The 18,552-nt window shown below is 43.4% G+C and overlaps 1 protein-coding gene across 1 annotated transcript; it reads right to left on the minus strand.

Moving 5' to 3' along the window:
• Positions 1–313: 313 nt before the first annotated feature.
• On the minus strand, positions 314–4,644 carry tnnc1a (troponin C type 1a (slow)). The gene is made up of 6 exons (XM_076275668.1): positions 4,494–4,644; positions 3,238–3,268; positions 2,357–2,503; positions 1,251–1,365; positions 841–977; positions 314–696 (listed from the first exon to the last, which is right to left on the minus strand). Exons 1-6 carry the CDS (start codon positions 4,515–4,517, stop codon positions 665–667), a joined length of 486 nt encoding a protein of 161 aa, XP_076131783.1. The 5' UTR covers positions 4,518–4,644; the 3' UTR covers positions 314–664.
• Positions 4,645–18,552: the final 13,908 nt, after the last annotated feature.

Here is an 18,552-nt window from a genome sequence, read left to right on the forward strand (position 1 = left end):
AATTTTCCACCTCCCCTTGAGTTAAACAATTGAGTTTTACCTTTCCCCAGTACATCCAGCCGTTCTGAGTCTGAAAGTAACACTTTTAGCTCCAGCTCATTGAATCAGATTAGACCGTTAGCATCTCTGCTATAAGCTGCAGATGAAAGAATGGTAGCCTGAAACAGTACCCCAAGACAGACTGACAACCTTACATTGTTCTTTTCTCTGTCACACAAGTTTATTATTTGAATACACTTGAAGCAGACGTTTGGCAAAGGATTTCTGGGCCTTCAGGGAACAAATTTGACAAGAATTCTGTGAAACTTTGAAGATTAGGTTTTAAATTTTTAATCAGGTCAGTGATGATATCTTGTCGAGATGAAAGATTAAAGCACCATGCCTAATTCTTTGTCTGCATAGAGGGTAAATTGAACATTAACATTCTACAGATCTCTCAGATTAAAAAGTTAGCTCTTATTACATACACATATGGTAATATGGACTTCAACAAGGCACACGTTGTGTTTATAGTACTTTAACAGTCCTTTGGAAGTCAAAAGTCAGAATAATTTCCACAATGTTCTATAAAAGGAGGTTGATTTGGGTGGTCTCTGTTCTTGATGAACTGTGAGAGGAATTTGTGGTTATCAAGGTCACGGTGTATTGTCGTAGATCGTCATGGTCACTCCACCCCTTTCATAAACTCCAAGAATTCTGAAACACAACAGACGCAGGTAAATATCCATGAGCAATGCCATTAGTGTCAATAAAAATGTCATTTGAACTGCACTTTTCTGTCCCCTTGTCTACTCTTTCATCTACAGTTTGATTTTTCTCCACTGATGTTGTGATGTGTACCATCATAGTCAATTCTTCCATCATTGTTTGTGTCTCCATCCTTCATGAGCTCCTCAATGTCATCCTCTGTGATAGTTTCCCCTGTTGACTCCAGCATGAGCTTCAGTTCATCAAGGTCAATGTAGCCATCCTCATTCCTGCATTACACAACAACATGTCAAAATATTCAAGTACTGCTTAAAGGTATCAAAGAGACTTTCTTATAGAACATGGGTGCAGCTAGAATTGTTGGTCTCTACAAAACAAAAATAATATTGCCCGCCCCCAATAATAATAATATTATATTCCCCATTATATTCCATGAGGGACCCTGTCAGTGCAGGGCCTTTGGAATTGGCCCAGTGGGAGTGGATCCAAGTTTTTGGCTATAGATGTACTCTTGAAACTGTTGGACTGACGGGTGGACGCACTTATCAAACATTCGGAAGAGTTCGGCCAGCTCCTCTTCGGACTTCCCTTTGCTGTCGTCCTTCATACATCTCACCATCATGACCAGGAACTCGTCAAAGTCCACCGTCCCACTGCCTGAAGAGAGGACAGATCTGCTAGTCAGAGGAAACTATCAGTGCAAATCTCCAGAACACAATCCCTAATTACCCCTAAAACAACAAACATTGTGGTTATAAACAAACAACCATTAGAAAGTGAGTTCCACCCTCTCCAGCTTTCCCCTCCGACACGGCACTAAACATCACTTTATTCATTAGTGATTCTCTTCCAGTCCATGAACCACAGTAATTAGCAAAGTGCCTGTTATTTCCAAACAAAAATCTGGAGAGCACTTCTACACTTATTACCCACCCTTCCCCATTTTCTGAGTCATATTGAGAAAGGCCTCACTCCATGCCTGCAGTAAGACCAAGCAAGAACACAGTGCCACTACCCTGAACACAACCCTGTTTCATGTCACCACATGCTATACATTCAGATACAGTTGACTGTTGAGTCTGTTCTACAGAAACTCTAAGACAGGACATTTGATCCGGTGGTCTTCTCAAGGTCCTGAAACAAACTGTCATCATAATCCAGCTACAGTATGTGAGCACGACAGTGGGCGTAAGCACTGTCATTTCCATTCTTATGGATGAAATAAATTTGACTTGACTTGCCTTGTCTTCCAATATGGGGGTCCTATGTTCCCCGGGTCCTATGTTCCCCGCTTTGGGTTAGGGTTAGGGTTATGGTTAGGATTTTACAAAAGGGCCCTATCTTCGCCGGTCCCATACAAAGCCGCGAACATAGGACCCGGGGAACATACAGGTACAACATGTAGGAACAACATGTAGGTACGCTCCCTTCATATGCTATGTATTGCTATGTACTGTATTAGTGTAAGTACACGGTATAGTGTGAAGTGTTATCTCTCTTTCCTTGCCATCTGCACTACTGTATACTAGAAATCAGACATGTCTACCACATTTCACATACTAGAAATCAGACATGTCTACCACATTTCACAGTTGCTACACACAGCGCAGGGACTTGTTAATATAGATGCGGCTGTCGGCTTGTTTACCATCTTCGTCCACCTCGTCAATCATCTCCTGGAGCTCCTCAGGCGTGGGGTTCTGTCCCAGCATCCTCATCACCTTCCCCAGCTCCTTCGTGCTGATGCAGCCGTCCTCCGCATCCTGCACGAAGATGTCAAAGGCCGCTCGGAATTCTGGGACGCAAAGTAAGATGAGGGAGAGACCCTGTCAGACCGCTGTTGCTGATGTTGATGGATTTGCGTACAGGGGAAAGCAGGTAGACACAGATCTCAAGATGCCATGTTAAAAGCACAGTTGTCTACATGATCATATTCCTGAGGTGATGTGGTGGAGCCCATATTACTGTAACACATTTTTTCGGTTATGTTCTAGACTGCTAAAGCCATAATGTAAATGACAAGCAGAGTGCTGAGTTGCGCTATGAGCAAAAATGTATTAACACGATTATAATAACTTGGCAAAATCTATTTGTTGATTTAAGAATGTGCAAGATCCTAAGCACTAACATGGTGAACACACTATAGTCATGCTTAGTTCATGAACAAGACTCTTTGCACTCTGCCTGTCACTTACAATAAATCAGGGGCCCTAAGAATAGAGAGAGCAGATGGATGGTTTGATGGATGGATGGATGGATCGATGGGTGAATGGATGTATGGAGGGATGGATTGACTGACTGATTGATTGATTGACTGATTAATTGATTGATTGATTGATTGATTGATTGTATTGACCTTTACTGGACTTTGCGAATGGAATTTGAATGTAATATCATCAAAACCCATCTTTTCTCTCCCATATAAGTAGATTCACTATAGGTGCAAAAAAGAATATGTCATAAAATAGACATTTCATGTCAATAGGAATAATTTTCCTCAGAATGTTGTCCTTGAGGACTTCTACTTACCATTTTTCTGTTCATCTTCCAGTTGCTCTACCTATTGAGGAAAAGATAAGAGGATAAAGCATCTGAATCATTTGCAGGATATACATATATCTCTCTCTATGTTTGAAGGCATAATATGGTTGCTTTGAACTGTGGTGGTCAAACACTGCCCCAAGACAATAATCCAGCTACAGTTAGTCACAGCTAACCATAGCTCTGTTTAGTTGAAATAACATGAGGATTTAGAGAGCCCAGGTACACAACCTAAAGTGCTATAAATTATAATAGTTGAGGCTCTGCTTCACCAATGGAACTGTAATCCAGGAAAAGCTACTGCAAGTAAGATGAGACAGCTTCTTATGTAACAGATATAATCTGTTATTGGCCAGGCTTTCTTTCTGTACATCCCTCAGGAAGATAGCATGTACGTAATAAAGAAAAAACACAATATTAATTTTACGACCTGATCGCATACACAAATCAGTCAGGTGCTGGCTACACCTCAGATGAATGGGGATAACATGAGTAAGCCCACAGATGGGTTTCCCACAACTGCTGGAGATAAAGAAAGAATGTCAGAATGCCCAAGATGGGTTTATCTGAAGCACTCATGCCACGCTCTATCGCTATGTAAACATGGCCGAGCAGGGCAGATGGAAACGTTTGCCAAAATTAGCCATCAGACGCAAGTGGTTCTCCATCCTCGGCCAGGGCCGGGAGACCAAGGGTCAGCCTAATCTATAAGAGCCTCCTATCACTGCTGATAAGACACAAGAGGCAATGTATTTTGGTGTTGCTTCCCATCATGGTGCCCTATACCAACAGCCTATACTGTGAGAGGAGCACACCATGCTAGGAATTCCTTCCTAAAAGTAAAGATGGGGGAGTGTTTGAGACTGTTTTGGTAGTGAGAGCACCACTACCAAAATAATATAATCACAACCCATACAAGGACACCAAGACAATAAAAATGGTTAACAATTTCTTTTAAATAGTTGGGGAAGTTAGTAATTAGTTATGTATCTAATGAGTTGCAATCAAATTGTGATGACACCAAGCTTAATTTCAGCACAGTTGCAGCCTATTTATCTCACCAAATATTTTCTACGTCTAAACACATGGACATTATCTTGACTATACTGTATGGTTCCAAAAGCACCATCTTTGTCCGATGACTTTTAAAGGAGCAAATAGAAACTTTTCTTTACAAAACTACAAAAAACGAACTAACTAACCCCACAGTCTGAAACCCTCTCTGGTCACTTTCGAGGTCTTACCGCTGCTTTGTAGATGTCATTCATTGTAGAGGGTGGTCAGTCGGGAGCGGACCCGAGCAGGCAGCGGAGCCAAGAGGAAGGGAGGGCAGGAGGGAGGGTGGGCGCAAGGCAGGCAGGCAGCTGTGGAGATCGGCGCGGTGCTCTAGCGCGGTTTTATACTGTAGCTCCGGTCTCTGGTACTCTTCTGGTCCCTCCCAACCCCGGTGTGTGCTTGAGCCACTGTGTCTATCTATCACTGTAAGCTACAATACACACATAAAGACACACACACAAACTCACATAAAGACACACACACAAACACAAACACACATGAAGACACACACACAAACACACATGAAGACACACACACAAACACACATGAAGACACACACACAAACACACATGAAGACACACACACAAACACACATGAAGACACACACACAAACACAAACACACATGAAGACACACACACAAACACAAACACACATGAAGACACACACACAAACACACATGAAGACACACACAAACACAAACACACATGAAGACACACACACAAACACACATGAAGACACACACACAAACTCACATAAAGACACACACACAAACACAAACACACATGAAGACACACACACAAACACACATGAAGACACACACACAAACACACATGAAGACACACACAAACACAAACACACATGAAGACACAAACACACACACAAACACACATGAAGACACACACACAAACACACATGAAGACACACACACAAACACACATGAAGACACACACAAACACAAACACACATGAAGACACAAACACACACACAAACACACATGAAGACACACACACAAACACACATGAAGACACACACACAAACACAAAGACACATGAAGACACACACAAACAGTATTTAGTCACGCTTACACTACACAGACACACAAACACATGAAAATACACTGGAAAACACACACACACACACATATTCTTTATTCACATACACTACACAGAAACACACATGATATGGAAACACTAACACAGGCAAATGCAATCACACAGACACCCACTCTTGCAGGTGCACAGAGGGTCACTCTGCTGGTTAGGGCGTGAGGCGAGCTGTCAACAGTGGGGTGATGCTGGAGTAGGGTGAGGATGTCAGGCACGCACGCCCATCTTAATCTCTGCGTGGCCTGCACACTCTCAAAATTCCACAGGACAAACCCCTGGGGCTGAGCAGGAGAGTCCGAGACTCAGGATATGGCATTCCAGAGCTGCTAGAATGGACAAAGGGATACAGTAGGCTATACTACAGATCACAGATCAGGGGTGATGTGCATGCCAAAATGTCCCCCTTCCCCACAAAAAAAGAGACGATTGGGCATATTCAAATACTTTTCGAAGAATTATTTTAAAACTTAAAAGATCCAGATATTTCAAATTCTGGGTGGGCACATGCCCACCTAGCTTTGACGGTCAAAACACCTCTGACCCAGATGATCACAACTGTGCCACTGTATGAGAATCACTGTCGTTTTCCTTCGGTCAGGAAAATGGGGGAAACAGCAAACCTGCTGAAAGGTGCGATGCCTTTGATCTGACAGTGTTTATTTTATGTGTGGAGGGGAAACATGAAACATGTCTGAGGGAGGAGACATCAGCATGTGAGAAGCTTTAACAGCTGCAGCTGCATTGCATTGCTGCTATAGGGCCTGTTTGGCCTGAGAAAAACAACATCCCATCAGTGAATGTACTGTAAGCTAGATATATCTCAGCAAGCAAAGCAGTAGACTGGAAAGACCATAAACACACCCAAATACAGCCAAGTATAGACCTTACAAAGATACCCACACACATGCCACAACATAAAACCTGTTTTCAACTGTGATTTTAAGTCAGTTGTGTGACCATGATCTGATTTAGGGAATAGACAGAAACAGAGTACTGAAAAAAGGTGCACATTAAATGTCGCTAAAATGCTGTGGCTTGCTTTAATTTAATAATTTGCATTCATCTTTAATAGCATCAGGAAGTGTGCAATATGTAGATGTTTGTGGAGGAATCAGCCTTGCAAAACGCACACTGGAGGAACAGCCGGCCCTGGGCTTGTCTGAGAACCGAATTGGATACCTGAGGACTGAACGCTCCACTGCCCTCACCTGCCTCTCAACAGAGACTCATTATCATTCCCCGCACAAACGGTGCCCCGGGTGCCGGGGCTGTGCCCGTGTGGAGGATGGTGATTATCGCTCTGCCGTGTGACAGACGTGCCGTGCTCTGACGTGACGTCTGTCAGCGAGATATCAGCGCGAGGGGGGACAGGCTGCTGCCGTGCCAGAGCCGGCGCGCACGCTCAGACCGCCCGGAGCTTTCTCGACGCCGCTTCCTCTGGCGGGCGGCGGGAGCTCCAGTCGGTTGCGCATCTGGGGAAGAGATCTAGCAGCCAGGTCATGCCTTGCGTGTTGAGAAACAGAGAGAAAGACAGATACAGACAGAGAAGTTGGGAGGGAGAAACACGCATCCATCTGTGATTGCATGAGTATATTCTGCAATTATGATCATTGCAGAATACTCTTGCAATTAATCCAAAATGCCTCTGTGACATTCATAGTGACAAACAAAACAAACACACATGATCGCTGCAACAAATGATCAACAAAAAATAGGTGCATGCAAACATGCACTGCATGCATGCACTCCAAATGCACAGTTCATGAATGACACAGACAATCTAATGCAAATGTAAAAAACATGCATTGCATACATGAAATGGCATACCTAAGTTTGCAAGGGGATGAATGATTATAGTAAACTAGCTTCCTGCTTTGAGCTACAAAGAAGTCCAAACAGAAGTGTTTTTAGACAGGTAATCATTGACCCTGTCTCTCAGTTTTTCATGTTAATTGATTCCTCTTGGCACTCGCGGCTTTGTAACATCACAGCCTAGCTTGTCGGCAGTAACTGGTAATTATTATCGCAAGATGTCTCAGGTGACGTCTCTCTGAGGTCGCAGCCACTGACAGACAGCTAGGCTAATTATTTTTCATCAATCATTTGAATCGTGAAATGTTGCACTTAACAAGACATACAGCGCATGTGAGCTGGTGACTGACGTGGCAGGAGCACGCAGTTGTTTCGCGCGGTATGGGTTCCATTAGGCGCCCTTTAAAATCTCGCCTGTGATGGAGTTCATCACTCCCTGACTCCCATGTGATTTGTTGGAGACTTTTTTTACGAGGTGAGAGCAAGCGTTTTGATATAGCTAACAGTGAGCGACTGGTTGCAATCGACCACTTAAAATCATGACTTTGGCGTGGCAGCGAGCCTTTTAAACGTCATAAACAGCGCGGCAAAAATAACTGACAAGCAGGAAATGCAGGGATTATAATACAGTGTAATCAGAGTGCCAGAGTTCGATCTGAATGACAGTCGTGCTGAGAGCCAATGGAATGCTGATGGAAGCTGGCAGTGCTTATAAGCATTGCAAAACAGGCGACTGAACCTGCGCTGAATTTTAATTGACCGTAGTTAGACTGTTTACGTCAATGGGCCTCCCAAAGACTCGAGCTTTAACCATTTCACGAGGAGAAAAACTGAAAGTGTGACTGTCTGCAAAAAAACAGACATGTAGGCTATGCAACACACAGAGGCCGTAGAGCCACTGACACCTGGCGTATTGAGCTCGGCTTCACGAAAAGACACAGCCTAGCAAACCACGACAAAACATTTTAATGACCATGTCCACATTCAAATATTCGATTCACTTCGTTGCAACGCCAGTATAAGGGAGCATTAATACCATGCAGAGCTTTCTCTGTACATGGAAAATCACAGCAAGTGGTTAAGTTTTGCCTCTGCAGGGGGCAGCAGATTCTAAGTGTTTTTGGAGCGGCAGTGAGATTTCTCCTGGCATGTCGACAGCACCCGGAGAACCCGCATCAAAAGAACATATGGAGTGCAGTTTTATTGGAACACTTCACGTATTTCCTTTTACAGCGACGACTGACAGCAGCGCCAGGCTGCCTTTCGCCGTAATCAGAAGCACATCTCATATAGCCTACCCCATTCACCGCACATAATTTTGAGAGGTTGCCATAGAAACTCGTTCCGTAGTAGCAGACAGAATGATGAGAGATGAACGCAGCAATTTCCCCGCCATATTCTGTCCTCAAAATCACACACATTTCGGCACTGTTTTGGACACAGACATGTTTCGCATTACCACATTTAACACCCCAAGAGCAAAATAATAGTCAACAATAGTCACATTTGTGTAACACGTAAAAGTAGCCTAAAAAGCTTGAGGTTTATTTTTATTTCTTACCCAGGGAAGCCAATAAAATATTTGTACGTTAAGCTTGAAATAGGCTAATTACAATTTTGCATGCATACATTCTCTTTACTAGATAAAATGGATTAAAACAAATGTTTAAAAGGCACACCACTTTAGGATTAATGCAATTTATGTTTCCTTAAAGCTGTTTCACAAGTTTCTCTTGGTAGGCTATTTCTTTAATTTCATTTTGGAAATGAATAAGGTGCTGATGTTTATTATGAGTGGATGCAGAAGAAAATATACAGTATTTCTCAGTGCCACATATAGTGACTGCCAGGGATTAAATCCTGGATGCAGCGTGCCACACCTATTTTATTTGTGTGTGTGTGTGAGAGAGAGAGAGAGAGAGAGATTATGTGTTTGTGTGTGTGTGTGTTTGTGTGTGTGTCTGTCTGTCTGTCTCACTAACTCTGGGTTAGGGTTCCATCAGCCGGCTTCTCGCAGGGACCATTTACACCAAAGCCTTTAAAAAAGCAGGATGGCTCAGGTTTTTTTTTTATATCTCCCCATGAAGCTCCAGCCTTGTCTGATTAGCACACCGAGGAGGGACAGAGAGAAAGAGAGAGAGAAATAGAGAGAGAAAGAGAGAGAGGGGGCCATACAAGCGCAACGGCAGCAATGTTGAATTTTTTGGAGCAAAAATGTTCCCAGTCTTCACCTCGCCGATACGCCCAGTGCAGCGTTTGCAGTTGGGAGAATTATGTGTCGCCTTTCTTCCCTTGCTAAGCATTTAATGATCCCGAGCACCCAGAGCCTGCCGAACCCACTCGCTCTCCACTCTCTGCCGGCGGCAAGCTTTTCCAGTCCACCGGCTCACCAAGTCCATAACCCCCTTTTGTTGGTGGTGAGACACCCAGAAAGGAATCCCTCTCGGATATAGATTATTCCCTCATGCATGAGAATCTGTATTACATTTCTCACAGTTTACAATGGGAGCTTTGTCTATGTTCATCGCAAGAAAACCTCTGCTCTTCACAGCAGGTCTGTTGAAAATAAAACAGGGCCACAGGAATAGAGATAACAGCATAATGTTGAACATGGGATGAATAAGTTTAGCGTGGCAGTCCGATAGTTGACTGGGCCTCATATAAATAGCAAATTCTGGGTCATGGTTTGAAACTGTCAACAAATTCTAAATGAATGTGTGTAGAAGAGTCCCTGCATGACATTTCTACACAGTCTGAATCAACACAAACAGTGTGCTGAAATGACTCCAAAGATAAGTTGTCAGTTGGAGGACGACGACCTCAAAATGTCAAGTAATGTTGGTGCATGCCAGAAGATTCCAATGACACTTTGTTGAGACAGACAAACAAATCTTGCCATAGCCACTGCACCATGGATATGCGTGACTCGTAATGCATTCAACTCCCACCACCAAATGTCACATATTAAATATCATTTGTTTTTGTGCCGTTTTTAATGAAGAATTTAAAAAAAAATGTGTGTAGTGCAGACGAGGTTCCGTCCGCCTGGGCCTGTTTTAAAGAAGGATATGGATGACTCATTGCTGGCGTACGTCAGTCACGCCGGCAGGCTATGTCATATTGTTGACAACCGCCCTGCAGTGACAAGCGTCCACCTTATGGGGTCCACCATCGCCAAAACCACAGCCGCAGCCCAAGAATGACCCCTGTTTCTGACTGCGCTTCAAAAACAGGCTCCATTTTTAACTCAGACAAGGGTGGGGGCGTGATGAAGATGGAAGTGCCATTTTACAATCAAAGTCCTCCTGTGGATTTTGCGTTGTCTTTTATCTACTAAACTATCAGATTCTTTTTTGATGAAAATTCAATCTTAGATGTAATTATCGGGCTGAGTCTTCTGATTTGTCTTCTTTCCCTAAAGCAAACGCATGTCGAGATGCAATTTGCAATTTAGGTTACTTACGTAACTGAAATAATTTTTTTTCACAGTAACACAGTAACAGAGCTCAAATTTTCATTGTGGCATCTCCAGTTGCTCCAGGCGCCCCAAATCTTTTGCAAGGCCTCTGCATCAAAGGGGAGGATCCGGCAGTATTAGCAACAAGAATAATTGCTGCAATCATATTCTTAGGCAGGCACATTTCTGAAAGACTGCCATATCCTTTTTAAGTTACTCTCACAAGGACAGTATGCAAATAGAGTGATAAGACTGGGAATGTTATGTGAGTTGTCTTGCAAAAATAAATAAATAAAAAATACAAAATTATATTAGACGTGGCTCTGGAGAGAAAGGGTAAAGTGAAGCAAGCATATTCCGAAAATATGTTATTTTTGCTTTGTGTTTTAACATGACTATGTTGGCATTTTTCTCCATTGTATTTCCAATTTACGGCTAATGAATGTGCGAGGGGTGAGCAGAGCCCTAGAGCCTGGGGCTTCTCAGCGAGATGCAATAAGCATGCTGAGATTGGCTTGCCTGACAGTGGTTCAAGACATCTTTCATCATGCCTCAACAAGCTAAATGGAGTGGCCTCGGAGTGCCTGAAAGGGCTTTTCTCTCACAGATAATGCGACCAGCACGAGTGGACACCACACTGCCAGCTTCTGTGCACCACTGTGTGGTCTCAATGAAATTGAATGCTGCTTTATTCCTTTATGATCGTGCTGTGAACAACAATATGCATTGTTTCAAAGTGCTATACAGACCCTGAAAACATCCACATATCCAGAGCAAGTCTAACGGTGACAGTAGCAAGGGACAAGTCCTTTTTAAGAGGAAGAAATATTGAACAGATCCTCATCTGTCACAAAGACATGGCCGACCAGCTACTGCAGCAGCTACTTTTGATTTCTTGTCTTCTTCTTTAAGATGGAAAAAAACAGACACCGGCTTACCTATTTCCTGCCGCCCACAGCTGTCAGGCCTTCCTGCATAAGCCAGGCCTCCCACAGGGATTTCGAACCCGGCCCGGAAGCCATCGCCTGGGCGGAGGATAAAGCCTAAGACCTTAAATAATAGTGACAGAAGAAAAACTAGGGGCTGTGTGCTTGCCACGGTGGGTGCTGCTATAGGCGGCGCGCGACCGACCAGCAGTGATCATTGGAACGAGCCTTAATGGCTGCATGTGAAATTACAGTACCTTACAGATTTACAGTGCTGTGCGAGTGCTGCACGTGCACAGCGAGAGAGACGCGAGCCGTACCGTATCTCAGTCAATGAGTGAGTCATTTGGCAGAGCCTGGCATAGCGATGAGAGATCTTGGATGAGAGATATATTTGCTTATGAAAAGCTAAGCTAGCTATCCCTTGCAAAGGTAACCAAAGGAAGCACACAAACGTACAGTGGCGAGAGGGAGAGAGAAGGGCTCTGTGGCTCGTCTGGTTGTTCAGGCTCCTGGCTATGTGGGCTACCTGGCTGCCTTGACAGAGTCTAAATACCAGCACCTCAGATGAAATTGGCTTTGGATGGAGTTGCTCCTGTTCCGTAGTGGTATTTTTGTTGCTGGGCTGGATTTAATCTCTGCCCCCTTGAAACGGACCATGAAACCGAGACTGTGAGATATGCGGGGGAGCACAGCACAGAGAGTGTGCCTCAAAATGGCACCTGACTCTGGGAATGAATTTGGCTCGAATAAGGACCAGGTCCGGCCCAGTGCTTTGGCTCAGATCTGTGTCAGATGAGGGCCATATTAGGTCCTATGTCAGCTGCTATTGGAGGTGACATTCGGTAATGTTTTCAAATAGTTTTTTGTTCTTAGTTCACTGCAAACATTTGTGGACACACACAAATGGTCTCAGTAGGTAGTTGTTGTCATTTAAATTGAACAATTTGAACAATTCTGTTTGCCGAATTAGAGCACCCCTTAGTTCGTACATCAGCCGCTCTTTGGATATCTGTCTCATGTGTTTGCCTATAGGCAATGAAAGCTAAAGCAAGCACCTCCTTAGGTCCATAATCACAATGGATTGGTTGAGCTCAAGTCAGGCTTGGTGTCTATAAATTGCCTCTGAACTGAATAATGGATCTGTGCAACCAGCAGGTGTGGAATTTCCCCCCAATAAATGACCCTCCTAAGGGTCAGCCCTGCTTGTGACCCATGGAAATGGGCTGGGTGAGGTGCAGGAACAGCTGTCATATAGAGCACAAAAGACCAAAGGACAGGCCTTTGAATCAAGTTACTCTTCACCAGATAATTGCACCCAATGCCTGATCCATACTTGGGACGTCACACCAATAAATTAACGTGGTTATGGTGAGCTGTCAATGGAAACCGAATCAAGGGACCACCCCCTGACACGTGAGCTCTATATCATGCTCAAATTGGATTTACTCTGTTGGTGATGAAACATCATGATAGGCCTGTTTGATGAACCCTTTATCATCAATCTAACCTTCAAGCATCCATGTCTAAGGCTTATACAGGAAGAGGTTGAATATTTACTCTCTTGAGGCCATGAGAGACTCTCCATCGCCAAGTCCATGTTTGGACAGTATTTCAGCCGCCTGAAATACATACAGTCACCGGTGTTGTCACTTTGGATAGATTAACTGTGACTGACTGTGATGCTCTGACTGAGTGTGAGTTAATGTGAATGACTTTAGTAGGCTGGCCTCCTTGTAACATGCATTGTTAGCCATTTTATATTCAGATGTTTGAACTGATTGAGATACAACATTAGCCTTGTTGACACCAGACCCTTCTCAATTGAGAGTGGGTCTGGAAAAGGTTCATTGACTTACAACTTCCAGCAGGGGCGTCACTAGCAGTGAAATTAAACAATTGGTGCATTATACTCTTACCAAATCCTTTCAGAAGTGTAGCAATCTTGTAAACGAAGGTTTTAAATGCAGTTGTTTACTTATTTCCAAAGAAACACACGTCCATGCTGGATTAGCGATTGCATTTGCATGTCCGTGTTTTAGGGACATTGGAAATGGGCTTCAATAGCCTCTTGGACTGACGGACCTGCAGAGCAAAACCCAATTTGCCAAAGGTTTGCATGGGTATTCCCAGGCTAATACAACATAGTTCTTGGTTCTCAATGAAAACACAAAACAAAGCAAAAAATGAATTGAGGCACTTCTGGATGAAAAATAAAATGTCTTTTCTGATGAAGACTAAAAGATGAAGACTAAAACACATTGCCAAGTATTTGATAATGGATTTTTATTTTTCATACAGGAGTTCTTCAATTCTTTTGTTGTTTCATTGAGGACCTAGAGGTCCAATTTGATGAGCACTCCATAGTTTTGCTGCAACTAATTATTGACTCAGGCAAGCGTTCCCCTTTCTTTTGCTTTATAATTCTTGGTCTGTTTGTTGTACCTCTAGCACTGAAGGGAGAATGATAGACCTGCAAATTAAAGGTAGCTCAGAACTTATGATGGTGTATCAGAATATCAATAGCATACAGTACTCTTGTTTTAGTGCGTGTAAGGTAAAGGTTAAGGTTCAGACAAGTATACTGCCATGGACTGACGGACAAGAGAATCTATATGATATATTACAAACCAGGCAAATATCTTTAATTTGTTCTTAAAATTAAGGTGACAAACTACTATACAGTGTGATGATACTAGAACAGTTAAAAGTATTGTGGTGCTTTCGCATGTGTAGATTAAACATGCATTTATATTGCCCAATTAGGTAACATTACTTTTCAAGCTCTTTTTCAACTCTGTTCCTGATCTTTTTTACCCCTTTGTGTAGAATTAATGGAAATACATTTCTTTTATCTATCAATTCTCAAAGAGATAGGAAAGCCCAAAAGGCACTGTTGGCTTGCTGTCCATTCCCATGAGTTATTTGCATGTTGAAGCACATATGGATGTGAATATTGTATGTGTGGTGGTGGTGGAGGTGCTTGAGTGAGTGAGTGGAATCTGAGTGGCTGGTTGATACGCTCGGCAGTTATTACTGCCCATGCATTTAGTGGTCGTTGGCGATGGAGTTGTGTAAGGAAGGTGTGTAAGAGGTGTTTGACTAAGAGCATATGGAGGATTGTTTGAAGTGGCCGACTACCTGGAGCAGACATTATCCATTATTCCAATGCATGGTAGTCACATGGGATTTTGATACGGAGAGAATGTATTTTATTCTGTAGTCAGCCATTCTACAGCCTTCCAATAGAAAGATTATGGGATCTGATTGTGGAAAAGAATGATAGCATTATGTTTGTAATGAAAATACATACAAATACTGACCTACTTTATAAAGCATTTACCTACCGGCATTGCCTAACTGTCCAAAGTTTAACTGCAAATGTAAGTTACGCTTAAGTGATTTCATCGAGGAAATGTTTTGGGGCAAGAATTTCAATGTTCCTGCTTTGCTCTGTGACCAGACACACATTTCCCATAGCTACAAAACTAATGATATGAATAATATCTCATCATTTTTGCCCTTTTTCTTATATCATCTGAATGTGGAGACTTTCAGGCTACTGTCCACACAGAGAGCTGAAATGTGGATGAAACGAGTCATTCTTTTGCTCAGGAGTCTGTGCCTCTTGAGAATCCCTCTCCCTAGAGAATCCCCTGCAGGGAAACTTCTGCTCATGCAGTGTCCAACTGAAGCACAAACTTCAAAGGATGACCTTTCACCTGGCACAGTCAAGATGTGCAGGGCAAATGAGGACTGGTAGGTTTCTCCAAGTTAAGGTTGGTCTCTGTCCAGCAGCACTGAGACCAGAACAGACTGAGACCTGGCGGTATTTCAACCTCTTTTCACACCAAACCAGTAAAGTATGTACATTTTTGGTAAACCTAACCTAGATGGTAAGACTTAGATTAATATAAAAATGAATGCAATGAATCAAAAATACTGAGTGGTATAACCATTTTATTTTATTTTACACCCCCCCCCCCCTACAATGTAAAAAAAAAACTCTACCCATCAATAGTTGTCTTCTGTTCAGCAGTGTCACAGGTCCCTCCAGTCCACGCTCACTTTCCTGATGACCGGAGTGACAGTCCACTCCCCTCACAGCAGACGTGCAGAGCGTGTCTACTGTATGTCAGGCCCCTCCGGCTTGTTTAAGGTGGGTCCTGGAAAGACATCCCTCTGGAGACATCTCTCCAACTGGAGCTCTGAGCAACGCTGTTTGTGTTGGTTTTTGCTGTCTGACTGGTGTATATAAATAAACACTCTCTGGCTTTGCGTGGAAATATGGAGAGAGGGAAAAGCATGCATCGCTTCTATTACAGCAGTGGTTTCTATGCATCAAAATTGTCGAATGGTACAAAAATGTCTGATTTTTGTTTGAAGAACACATTACACATTACAAATTAAATGAATTTTAATTCCAATGAATTTGAATTTCAATTAATTAAATATGACAAATGAATATGACATTTTGTAGGATAACTTTATACCTACAGTATACGTGTGTTGCGTTTTCCATCTTACTATTTTCTGTAAAGCACTTTGTGACTCTCTGTGAAAAGGACTTACTTACGTACTTACCATATGCCATAATTTAAGTAGTTATGATGAGCGCTACCTAGCCTGGAGATTCCAGACCCTGTTAATAGACAGATGAAGGGTCTGGCCACAAATAATGTAATGGCCCAACTTACATTTGAAAATCTCACTGCACGCAATTGGATAACACAATACGACCAACGTTTACTGACTGATTCCAGACTTCGACGCAATTGGATAACACTACAACTGTCATCTGTTTAGCTCGCCTTTGGCCCCCCTATATCAGATACACCGATGTGATTGGCTCCCTTTGATACAAGTGGCAAAAGTAACGTGCACCATTACTCATTGCCAGAGTGTCTCACAGAGATAATTCAAATTGTGCTCTTGCAAGAACTCTGGAGTTTCCAGAGTGTTACCTTTCCAGAGTGTTACCTAAGTGCTACCTACATTATGTTGAGATATGCTCCTATGTGATCAAATCCTTACATGCACACCGGCACACAAGCGTGCATGCACACACATATTGAACATCATCAACACATGTGCGCCACATCCAGTGGACATTTGATCTGTGCCACTCACATTCCTTTGCTTTGGTTACCTATAGCAATGGCACCGCCTCCTTCCTTCCCCCTGCACTCAGCTGAAGATGCGCCCAGGGCCTTGCGCGTTCCGGCCAAGTGTGCGGAAATATGACAGGGCCGATGACGAGAGAGACACTGTGAATATCCGCACATGACTCACTGCATGGCCTCCAGGAATCAACGCAAAGGTCAGTGTTCCCTGATGCCATGGCCAACAACTAAATGAAGTCATTTTTCTTTCATCCTGTTTTTTTCCTTCCCCTCACGTGTTCTCTTCGTTAGTAGAGGGTTTTAGGTGGGCACTGGGGATGATGCTCATCGATGGTGTGGCTTAATGTGTTCCTGTTGTGTACCTTCCTTGCTCAGTTAGTGACTTGACTGAGCTAAGATGCACACACTCACACATACATGAGATGCAAAAGCATGAGTACACACACACATACACACACACACACACACACACACAGCACACAGACACACAAACACAAACAAAAGTAGACCCACACAAAAACACACACTAGCACACACATACACTCATACACACTCACAAACATGCCCGGACATAAGTCGCGGAAGAATATTGTGCACGATTGCACTGAAAAGTAGCTGGATCTTGACTGTTTAACTATAGTAACTGCTCACACACACACAGTGACGCCATGCGAAACAAATACACCCCAATATGCTCATAATGTGATTCATGAACAGAACTGAGCATTACGCGGTCTTACAGTAAACGAGCCCAAATCCTTGCCTGGAGAGGTGCCATGTTGGGCAATTTTGTTCCAGATTTTGCTCCAGTTTTACTGTAGAGCCAGTGAGGTGTACGAGATGGAGGCTGTGCCATGGCCCAGCTGGGTAGCCAGTGTTTGAAAAGGAGGGTTTTTGGATGCCTGTCTTTCCGAAGTGATGAGTGCCACTACCATGGAATTCCATGGAGAAAACAGACAAAAAAAAAACTGAAAAGAAATCAAACAGAAACGAGAAGAAAAACAGAAAACATTTAAAAAGAAAATCGGAGAAACTGCTGCGCATGGATGTAGCGACAGTGGGGCCAAAAGAAACGCTGTACTACTGGCTTTCAACAAATCTTGTGCACAGCACTGGAACAATGTTGGCCTCACAGTAGATTGATATAAATATGTTTGCAAATACTCAAATCAGCATTTCATATTTAAGGAATGCCTCCAGAAGCATCCAGCTGGCCACAGGCATTCATTGTCCAAGCAGTTACATAACGGCTGTTTATTCTGGCCCAGCACTTTAAGGGAAGAATCTTTATTTTCTGCTTATGTTTGCTCTATTTGTTGCTTCTTGCTTGAATTGTATTACTTACCTACCAATGCACAGAATATGGCTGATAAAATTCACAGTCAACTGAAACCTTTTGGTGTTGTTTAAGCAGAGCGGATGGCATGTTCAGGGTGATCAGAATACACCGGCAGGTCTGTGACAGAGAAATGCAAAGTGTCTCTGAAATGCCACATGAGGTTGGTTTGGAGGGAAGGAGGAAGGGAAAGGAGGGAGGGAGGGAGAGATGGAGGGAGGGAGAGGGGAATGGAAGGAGGCTTACGGGGGAGAGGGGGGGGGGTGTTACATGGAACATGTCTACCTTCATGCTCCTGGTGCAACGGTCATGGCACACGGATGTAGTTGATTAGTCAATCGCTGGGCGCCACTGATGGACACTTGGCGGTGGCCCAGTCGTCTAATGGTGGAGGAATACTTAATTAAGCATCATTGGTGGGGGGGGTGGGGGGGGGAGGGGGGAGGGAGCACCGCCGGACTGACCGTGGGCAGAGCTTGCACTCAT

The sequence above is a fragment of the Alosa pseudoharengus genome, unplaced genomic scaffold (genome assembly GCF_046254945.1).
Source record: "Alosa pseudoharengus isolate Yale_2024_CS ecotype anadromous, Long Island Sound unplaced genomic scaffold, YU_APseudo_1.1 YU_APseudo_1.1_scf_9, whole genome shotgun sequence".
NCBI classification, from domain to species: Eukaryota; Metazoa; Chordata; class Actinopteri; order Clupeiformes; family Clupeidae; genus Alosa; species Alosa pseudoharengus.